This window comes from Eurytemora carolleeae, unplaced genomic scaffold (assembly GCF_000591075.1).
Source record: "Eurytemora carolleeae unplaced genomic scaffold, Eaff_2.0 scaffold1294, whole genome shotgun sequence".
Classification (NCBI taxonomy): domain Eukaryota; kingdom Metazoa; phylum Arthropoda; class Copepoda; order Calanoida; family Temoridae; genus Eurytemora; species Eurytemora carolleeae.
Window position 1 is genome coordinate 48,897 of NW_019397185.1, and position 11,363 is coordinate 60,259.

Consider the following 11,363-nt stretch of genomic DNA (forward strand, 5'->3'; position numbering starts at 1 on the left):
GGAACATTTGAGGGAGGGAAAAGGGATGAGGGGTATTTTTTCTGTCTAAGTTTTAAGACGGGTCTGTTTAATATCTGAAGAAGAGAATATCGAACCCTGAACTCGTGTTTATGGAGTGTGACAAGAGAACCAGAGGAGAACCAAAACTATATAGGATGTAAACCTTACTCCGAGTATACATCTTCAACCTTACCACGGGTTTACTTATTAAACCTTACTCCCAGTATACATCTTAAACCTTACTCCGGATATATATCTTAAACCTTACTCCGGGTATACATCTTAAACCTCACTCCGGGTATACATCTTAAACCTTACTCCAGGTATACATCTTAAACCTTGCTCCGAGTATACATCTTAAACCTTACTCCAGGTATACATCTTAAACCTTACTCCGGATATATATCTTAAACCTTACTCCGGGTATACAACTTAAACCTAACTTCGGGTGTACATCTTAAACCTTACTTCAAGTATGCAATTTAAATCCTCTATCTACTTTGACACATTTGTAGATATTAGTTGTTTTTAAAGATTAGTTCAGTGTTTCTCAAATATCTATGATGTATTGAAGATATTTTGGAAAGTCTCTATCTCTTATCCATCTCCACTCTATCCACAATGTCATCCATCTTCTGGTCACGAATGAAGGATGAGCCACCATTGTTATTGAGTGGGGGGGCCCCGGGGTTGCAGAAAATATATGAATTGTGAAATGATTTTATTTAGAGATAAATAAGATCCGATTATTAAATTATGTATAAATTAGTTAACACAAATAAATAAATCGAAAAAATGCTTTCTAGATAGACTAATGAATGCAAAGAAATCTATATAGAAATTTGGCTTGTCTGTCTGTTTGTTTGTCTGTCTGTTTGTATACAATAAACGTCAAAACGGCTGAACCGATCGGGCCCAAATTTTTTGTGGGACATCACGTGACCACAGGCAAGGTTTTATAAAAATTAAAAAATTGCGTTTTAAAGGTTTTAAATTTTGTAAAAAAATTTAAATTCTTGAAAATCCGCGAATTTTTTTTTAAAAATCCGCAAAAATTTTTTCTTCTTTGTTTTTAAATCTAAACAAAAAGAACATGTTTGCAATTTAAATAGAAGATGGGCGCAAAGCGCCCTAAAAGCCTAATATAAATAAAAGGCTTTAACAACAAATGAATATGAATGAATAGCTTGACAACTAATGAATATGAATGAATAGCTTAACAACTAATGAATATGAATGAATAGCTTAACAACTAATGAATATGAATGAAAAGCTTAACAACTAATGAATAAGGATGAATGCATTGAAGACATTAATTTGATTTATGAAAACTTATCTTAGCCAACAACTAAGTGACAAGATGAACGTACATGGGAAATTGGGATAGGGGGGATATAAGTAGAAAAGGGAGGGGGGTAGAATTGGGGTTGGAGGAGGTTCATGGGGTAAGAAAGGAAAGGGGGGGGGGTTGACGAAGGATTGAGGGGGGGGAAGCGTAGGGGAAAGGGAACGAAATTACGAAGAAGGATGAAAAACATCATGGTTTTAAATTCTAAACTCATATATCCTGTATTATAGAAAACTGAGGAGCGAAGTGTTGCTGTAGCTGTCCGGATACATCGAACCCTGGAGCTGGCTGACGACAAGTTCTACATCATCACCTGCGGGAAGGCGGGCTTCCAGAACACGCACAACGAGACCAGCCTGGTGACCCTCCAGCTGCTGAGGGAGGGCAGGAAGGTTCAACAGGTCGTCTACGGCAGGGAATACATGCTTAGGTCAGTTCATATGTATATTGGACTTTATTGGACTATGATCTTAATCTTATGGGACCCTTCATTTATAGAGGGGTATATGGTACCCTTTAAAGCTTTGTCTGATCAAGAATGAATGAGCAAATCATGTTTCTCTTTTAGAATTAGATTTATTTTCATTATGGTTTCTAGCTCTATTAGAGTGACTTGCGCATTTCTACTTCTGAAATAATGGAGCTAATATTCAGAATTATTCGAGTTTCAAGCAAGAAAAACGACGAAATCTTTTACATTATTGATCAACCAAGGGTTTAAAGAGTACCATTGTGAATCGGGTCTGTCCCTCTTTCAATGGAGGATCATCTGAAATTACAAGAATAATCTTTTCAAGATGAATAATACAATCGCACAGATTTAATTCCGTCTTTTTTGTAACATTTTTAATTTCATTACGATGACCGAAGTTAACATCGGATTGAAGTTTTATAGAATTAATTCAATTTGTCTTAACCACGAGTAAAAATCTTTTACATTATTTGAATCACTTTGTAAAATTCAAAGATATTGAAGTCTCTTTAACTCAATGAAATATGTTTACAGTCCCTTTAACTTGAAATATGTTTATAGTCTCTTTAACTTGAAATATGTTTACTGTCCTTTTTCCACCCTGAGCAAATTGTGTCTACTCATACCTATATCTGTGTTCTCGGCTATATATGGATAAGGAAACCCATAATATATCGGATGTTAACACTTCCTTCTATCAGAGATGGCTCAGTAGTAAATGTCGTCTTTATGAATTATAATTATTGGTATTTCATATAAGAGTCTATCTTTATCTTTGTAAAAGAACTGAAAACTGATTGTTATTTTTTACAAATGAAGCGATGGGTCTATAAGTGTCAATTTTTTAACTGATTATTTTTTGTTTTAGGGCCCATATCTCCCAACCGGACGGCACCTTCGGAATGAGAGTAAAGAGATGTTTTAGTTTCTCCGATCTGAACTCTACAGTAGAGCTGGTGGATGAGAGAGGGTGTCCTGAACCCACAATTATGTCAGAGTTCACGTAAGTCAATTTCCGTATCATCGTTTCTCCAGGTGCCACATTAGATACAAATCCGTCCTGGTATCAGTTCTGGTTTGCCACTGTGTGTTCGTGCTTGATATTCAAAATTTAAATCAAGAAGGAAGAATTTTTGAAGTTTGGGAATATAGCTCTTAATCTTTTGAATCCGTTCTACTCTGTATGAGTTGAATTTTTCCGGGTAGATTAAAAGACTGTAGGATGTATCCAGCTCCAGTATAGGTTTACTGCTGCAGGTCTGCATACTCCGGTAATTGAATAATTACGGGTCAGGGAGTCACACGTAGCTCCGGGATGGAACGGATTACTGAGAGAAGGGGGGGGGGTGCAGAGGAGAGAGGGGGTGGGGAGAAATCACTAGAATGCATTGACTTGATAAATTATTAAAATATTTCCTCGGGCTTTTGAGCCTGCACTTTTTATCTCTATCTAGATGCAAATTCGGAGATTTTGCATCGGTTCCACAGAACTGATTAATTTTTAGATATTTTAAAAACTTGCAGTTCTCTCTACTGAATACTAAATTGCTTTCGAATCCTTCACAAACATATATTAAAAAAAATACTAAAAAATGAACAATCTTTAAATTTGAAATTAAAATATGGTCAAATTTGAATCCTAACCTAAACCTTAGTCAAATATATTTAAAACAGGAATGTCTAAGATGAATTTAATTTCCTATAAAATTGCATTCTTGAGATCTAGAAAAAGATGGCTGAGCTAGAGTAGACGCTAGAACAATGGGTTGGATCTTTTAGATTTAACAAAAGGATTTATTAATCCCTAACTATACATACCTTTAGTACTAAACCACACACCAAGATCTCCCCCACCCTCTCTCTGCAAGCTTCTGAATTTTGTCTAAACTATGATTACTTCTCGTGAATTCTCTGATATCAATCTGACAGAAAGATGGCTGAAGTCCAGTGATTTAACGGTCAGGCCCCCCCCCCTCCCCTCCCCCTGAACCTCATTTGTCAAAAATCCAGTTTTGACATTTAAACATTCAGAAACATTTTAAACCGAAAGGTTAAGAATGTATTTTTTTACCTGTTTAAACAACGTATTAAACAATTTAAAAAATTTTCATTAATGATTGATAAAAACTTTTATAAATTCAATTTAACAGAATTGTATGATTTAACAGTATTTCCTTTAAAACTATTTCCCAATCCTACCACTCCCCCAGGCGGGAAAAGACTATATAAACATTTTCGAATTCAATTAAAACCAGATTAGAATTCTATTTAATTTGATGATAATTAGTTTGAAACCAGTTCTTTTGGATTCAAAAAGCATAAAATAATGCGTTATAAGCCAACCACTTAAAACAACCAACCCTGGTTAGGCGGTTCCAAACTACATAGTAAATTGTGATTGCTTATTTGTAATATATCATGCTTTGTAGTTGAATAAAAATATGATTGAATGAAGCGTTCAAAGACACACAGTGATTTCATACCTAAGTATACCGTATTATTTTCAAGTTAAAGGGACCAAACGAGCCACCCCTTCGTTTGGGCAAAATCTTTTTTAATGCTGAGAATTGATCATTTTAGAAAATGACAGAATTCGACACTTTTCGAGAAAAACTACAGGTTTCTTTCTTGTTGTTTCTCTCATACAGACGTTGTAAATGAGGGTTCGCTTGAAATATGTTTACAGTCCCTTTAACTCAATGAAATATGTTTACAGTCCCTTTAACTCAATGAAATATGTTTACAGTCCCTTTAACTTGAAATATGTTTATAGTCTCTTTAACTTGAAATATGTTTACTGTCCTTTTAACTTGAAATATGTTTACTGTCCCTTTAACTTGAAATATGTTTACAGTCTCTTTAACTCAATGAAATATGTTTACAGTCCCTTTAACTCAATGAAGTATGTTAGGATAGTATCCAAGCTAAAGGGGAGAAAGGGTGGCCAGTAAAAATATCCCTAATCATTAACAGTGTACATTATTACGTGCTCGTAAAATTCAACCCAAGAACAGAATCGTGCAAACAAACAAACTTTTAAATTGGTTTCTTTGCAACAAATTTTGCGAACGATTTTGTGACGCAGTTAAATAGGATATTGTTAAATAGGAAGCGTTTTATATTGTTGAGAATGATTTATTTTTTCTTTGTCTTTTGAAAAATTATTTAATGATTTAATAAAACTTGATGAGAACAGTATTATGATTAAAGAAACATATGATGCTCTTTTTTAGGAATATCCGAATATTTGTAAAAAGAAATTGTTATGCACCATCGTAAAAGAATTAAGTCTAGCAGTGCCACAAACTCGGATCTCCAAATCCCAATATCTCCGTAACCCATTGTCATAGACTTTAGATATTTCAAGCTATTAATTAGGTGGGATAAAAAATGAGCTTGAAATATCAAACGTTTACACCATCAGGTTGCAAAGAAATAGGGAAACTCAATTTAAGAATTTGCAAAAGCAACAGAGACTGTCAATATTGTATTTTACTGTACTGCAAAAGGGAAGTGTACTGCAAAAATGATTAATTTTTATATACTTGCAGGTACAATAGATCCAGCGGGGCAGCTGAAGCAAAGCTGTTCTCCATGTTTAAATTTCCTGAGAGTAACCGAGTTCATTTCCAGTGTGATATCCTAATATGTAAAGGTAAACAAAAACTTGTTTTTTCAACAATGGAATCTTCAGTTTTCTACCTTTTTTCTTTAATACTTTTACTCTACATTTTACTCATCCATTGTTACTTTTCGTTTTTAATCCTTCCTCTTCCTTACTTGTCATTTTAAATACCCTCTCTTCCGTTGTGTTGCTTCCCCAAATCCCACCCCTAGGCCCCACCTAATCCACCCCACCCCCATCTCAAATCTGGCCCTGAGAAAAATTATGAGTATTTGCAATGTGTATATATTTACAATGCATGATATACCCTTGAACCTACACATTCAAACCATAGAGTACTAAATATACAGATCTAACTGTATTCAAGTCATAGAGGTCTAAATATACCGATCTAGCTGTGCATTAAAGCCATAGAGAACTAAAAGTACAGATCTAGCTGTGTATTCAAACCATTAAGTACTAAATATACAGATTTAGCTTTGTATTTAAACCACAGAAGACTAAATTTCCATATTTAGCTGTATATTCAAACCATACAGAACTAAATATACAGATTTATTGTATATTCAAATCGTAGAAAGCTAACATTTCATGTTAAATTGTTCAGTAAATCCATAGATTATTTTATCTACAGATTCAACATGACATCAAAACTTTAAAGAAGTAAATGAAAGACGATATTTACAGTCTGTGAATTTATTTTTCTATGGTTCTATAAAAACTTTACACACAACCTTGTATAATAAAGCTGATATTCATATTTTCTCATTGTCCTTCCTTAGTATTGTTTAATAATTGCATCAATTAGAACCTTAATTACCCCCCCCCCCCTACGGCCTACCCCCTCCCTTAAACCTTCCATTATATCTTCCTTATTGATTCATTCTGTATCAATTTTGTTCTTCTGTTATTTTTCAATATGCATCCTATTCTTTCTTGATTATTTACAACTCTTTTAAAGAACTGTTCTCCTATTTCAAGATACACACAAAACCCCAGTTTTTTTAATAATTCACCAATTAAGTCAAATTGTGAATTTCGTGAATTAGTTGATTAAGTTCGGGTATTTTATTGTTTAAAAAAAAGTATTTAAGATTTTGAAACATCTTTGAGCTACCGCTTGGCACTGGTCCTAATTTGAAAGTTTGCATTATTCTATTCATTTTCCTAATTTTTTATTTTCCCCTTTTTTAGGAGATTGTCCTAAACCTGATTGCGAGGAAGCCTTTGATTCCAGTCTAACTCCAAAGGTATGATTTGAAAAATGTATCATTCTACAATAGAAATTTACTCAAAAAGGGTTTAAAGGAATTGAGTCTTTGCTACAATGACAAATTTTAAAATTCCTATATCTTTAAAATCTGAAGGTGTATTCTTTCGATATTTCAAACTTATATTATTTGATCCAACACAGTTAATAGTTTAAAATATCAAAGGTCTACGACATTAGATTGCAAAGATTTATATGGGATTACAAAATCAGAGTTTGTGGCAAAGGCTCAATTCTTTTTCACTGATCCTAACTTTTCTGAGAGTAAATGACATTCCTTTGAAAAGAGATTGTTTTATAGCTTGGACCTGCATAAAATTTTTTTTTACATTAGCGGGATTTTACAAAGGAATGAATGTTTATCTGAAATGCTCCTTTTTATCAGAAAGTGTAAAAATCTTTTACATTATTTGAATCACTTTGTAAAATTCAAAGATATTGAATTCCCCCCCCCCCCCACATCTACATCTACGTAAATGATAATGATAATAATTCTACAATTAATAAACTAAAGGGGGGGGGGGCTCGTGCTGGTTAAAATTACTCCGGGTTGTCTGATTAACTCCCTTCAGTTCTAGTTTTCACCCGGATAATGCAATCCTAATCCGGGTAGCTAGCTTAGACTAGACAAGGTTGGATAGGTTCAATTAATGGTTGATAATGTTCTTATTCTTCTCAACCAACGGGGGTTGTCTAAGAAAATTAATTACTCTAATTATACATCACTTGCTGCTATAGTCACATTTGCGCTAAATACAATATTTTACAAATCTTGGCATGTTTATATGGCACTGAAAACATGTCTCCAAAAGAGGGAAAAATACCAATTTAAGATTGAATTTCATGGATTTTTTCGTAGATTTTTATGTTTATTATTTTAATTTTTGAATTGCCGAAAATAAAAGAACCGTAGTAAAAAGTTTTAGAATTAGTATTTTATACTAACAGAAATTCATGCTAGGCCTACATATACATATATTGTGGGTTTATGGTCTATTTAAGCTGCGCTGTCGCTTTATGTTCCGTTGAAATCTTTTTATTTCTGTTCCACGCCATTAGTTTAACGCTAAACTAGACGCTTGAACTGTTCAAAATTCAAGGCGTGCGTCTTAGCTTCCACACCTTTTTAGTGCATGCGCGGTACATCCGTTCTAATCAACGTTGGTTCCGTTGATGAGCACATTAAACTCCAGGAGAGATAAACGCGCAATTTAGTTTCCGCTGTTTAGTACCATTTTAAGCCGGGAGATGGGGTTGTATTTGCCCGGAAATATAATTAATGAGTTAACCTTGATACAAGTTTAATGCTGAAAAATGGAAATGATTTTTTTTTCAAAAAAAGAAAAATAAAACTATTTAGGCTCGATCCCTGGAGGACCCAGTAGCTGATGCACTGACCCAGCCTGTAGATACCGGAGCTCTAATGGCGTCCTACTCCGTGTTTGTCGTGGAACCAGGAACCCTCCCAGGTATTCAGAACAGTCAGAGACAAACTTTAATCCGGCTGGTCAACTCAATTTTGTCTCAAACTCCAATTTCTATCGTTGCAACCTGATATTTCGAACCATACATTATGTTTGATCAATTAGTCAACGTTTAAAATCTTAAAGACTTACAATGCCAGGTTACAAAGATATGGGGCTTGGAAAATAAAAGTTTTAGGTGATTAATAAGAACTCATTGTATTATCAATCTAAATTAAATTTAAAACTTGATGATAAGAGATTTAGAAACACCATTGATGTTGCTTCTTGTAACATTATCGGCATTTTTGGCAACTCCTAAACCTTGCAAATATAAATTATATTGTTGCAAAAACTTCTTTAAAAATTTCTCTGTTCTATTTACTCCTCTGAGCAGATGCAATGAAGCCTAATGATCCTATAGATAGGGCAGGGCACGTTTTTTCATAAATTTATTCATCACCGTTTTTTGCTCCTTAGACGTTTTTCAACGTTAAAAACGTTACTTGTTATTTCAAGTGACCCTCTAGTATGGAAGATATCGTCGTTTTTATAGCTCGACAAGTGTTTGCTTCTGAATAAATCCTCCTTTGAGTGTGAACTGGACATGCCAATACATAAAAGGAGAGTCCTTGAAATTGGGTTAACATCCCTTTTAATCAATTCAATATTATTATTTCTTATTTTTAGCTAAAAACGATTTAGAAAAAAAAAATTTTATTCGGCTTTTCTATTTTTCTTATTTATAAAAATGAGTTGGTGCACCGACCTATCTTCTAATCCTTATCATATATTCTGGATTGTTAAAGGATAATCTCGTGAAAGGTTTCCAGTATGCATCCTTGCACTCAGCATGCATTCAGATTAGCATCATGCACAAACCTTAATATCTAAATGTTCAATATGTAAAGATTCGATCACATATTTAAAGCTTTGACATTTTTAAAGTTTGCATTAATTTACAAAATTTAAACCCAAATTATTGATGATGGTTAACCGGTGATTATCAATATAGAATTCTTGTATAATTATGTTAACATTAATTACAATTCTTGAGAAAATATATTTTAAATTACAAGCCCAGGTTGATAAATGGTTCACGACGATGGTGAAAGAAAAATTGGAAAGGTTCCAACCCCGCCCTTTGATATTTTAGGGATAATTATCTAATTTGAAGTTAGACGTTTCAATTGCACATATCAAAGAAATTAAACTTTTTTATTTTTTCGATATAAGAGAGTCGAATTGAATTAATGTCCATTCAAACCCCGCCCCCCACGGTACCGAATTAAAGGTTTTCATCAGGGTTGTTTTTGCTCCTGTTTTTCTCCAGGTCCTGGGGAGAACTCATCTCTTCGTCTCCGTCCTGAATGTCCGAACTAATTTTGGCCCGTCACGTTCCTAGATCTCTATCCTAGCTTCCTTTTACACTTTACCAGTGTTAAACACCCCCCAAATATACTCCATCCACTTACTTTCACAAACCATATCTCACCACGCCCTCCTCCCTCCCCACTTACTTTCCCAAACCATATCTCACCATGCCTCCCCCCTCCCCACTTACTTTCCCAAACCCTATAATTATCTAATTTGAAGTTAGACGTTTCAATTGCACATATCAAAGAAATTAAACTTTTTTATTTTTTCGATATAAGAGAGTCGAATTGAATTACTACACCTACCTGCTCTTGGATTTATACTTTCTTGGCAGAAGTTTGATTTTACGCCTAAAGGCATTGGACCAAATGGGCTGTAGGCAATATTCATGATTTTTAAGGAATGATGTTACATATCTATATACGGAGGAATTTAGGAGTTAATCCAAACAATGTAAAAATTGGGCTGTAAATTTAACCCTCCATGCAAAGATGGCAATGCCCGATTCACAATGAAAGTGATTTACGCAATTCTACAGCAGGAAAACATATTGGAAATATCAGGATTGAACACTTTTAACCACTAGAAAAACTAGAATATTTTTCACATTATTGATCAGATAAAGGTTTTAATGGTTGTGAATCGGACATTGTCATCTTTGCAGGAAGGATCATTTGGAATTACGCTTACAGTCCCTTTCATTTATTTTATAAAAAGGCTTAAAAGAATAAAGAGAATGAAAAGAATGAAAAAATTGATGAAAAAGTATGAAATGAAATGCCCTGATGTTATTTTTTAAATGCATCTTCTAAACTTTATGTGGCTTCCTACTTGTAAAATGTAAATATACATGTGTATTCTTCTCATGTATTTGGCTGAAATTAATATACCATGGAGCTAGGAGGACTAAGGAGGGTAGGATCGGCCCCCTCCCTCCTGCTTTCATAATCCCTAAAAAATAAAAAATCAGAGATTTGTATAAAATGGGTCACACAACCTCCCCTTGACTAACCTTAAATTGAGTTATAACCTACTAGATTTCAGCAATTGTTTGTATCTGATACAACCCATATCCGCATACCTATACCATACCTGTACTCACTACCCATATTTGTCCAGATTAAAATGCATTCTTGTCATATTCTCTAGGTCCCCCCAGAATCACAGGGGTTAAAAACTGACAACCTTGATTCATCTGTCTGTCCTGTGTCATCCACATTCTATCTTCAAGTCATGTTCATCTTGGGTCATCTTCATTTTCTATTTGAAAACTTTCTATTTTTTCTTCATAATCCTTCTCTAATTCAACCTTATTTTAACATCTTTAAGCTGTTTCATCAAATGTCACTTTTTATTCAATCCTTTCTATAACTTTCTTTCTTCTCTCCGGATCCTAACATAACCAATTCCTTCCTCCCTTCCTTCCCCATCGTAACTTTTCCTTCCTTTCTTCCCAATCTTAACCCTTCCTTCCTTCCTTCTCCATCCTAAACATATCCTACCCTCCATACTCTCTCCCTCCCATATCATTTTCTTCTTCATCTTAACCCTCTCCCCCACTCTAACCCTATCCCTTCTAACCCATCCCTACCTCCTACATCCTAACCCTATCCTTCTCCTCCATTCTAACCATATCCTACTTCTTCTTCATCCTAACCCTCTCCCTCTCCCCCATTCTAACCCTATCCCTTCTAACCCATCCCTACCTCCTACATCCTAACCCTATCCTTCTCCTCCATTCTAACCATATCCTACTTCTTCTTCATCCTAACCCTCTCCCTCTCCCCCATTCTAACCCTATCCCTTCT

The 11,363-nt window shown here is 34.5% G+C and overlaps 1 protein-coding gene across 2 annotated transcripts in view; it reads left to right on the plus strand.

Annotated features, from left to right (window-relative positions):
- The window catches only part of LOC111712591 (uncharacterized), a 39,929-nt gene that overhangs the window by 22,475 nt on the left and 6,091 nt on the right, over positions 1-11,363 (plus strand). For both annotated transcript variants that reach the window (XM_023487245.1, XM_023487246.1), the window contains exons 4-8: positions 1,579-1,778; positions 2,689-2,823; positions 5,372-5,475; positions 6,640-6,695; positions 8,076-8,184. In XM_023487245.1, the coding sequence (XP_023343013.1) occupies positions 1,579-1,778; positions 2,689-2,823; positions 5,372-5,475; positions 6,640-6,695; positions 8,076-8,184 (604 nt within the window). The remainder of the gene's footprint in view (positions 1-1,578; positions 1,779-2,688; positions 2,824-5,371; positions 5,476-6,639; positions 6,696-8,075; positions 8,185-11,363) is intronic.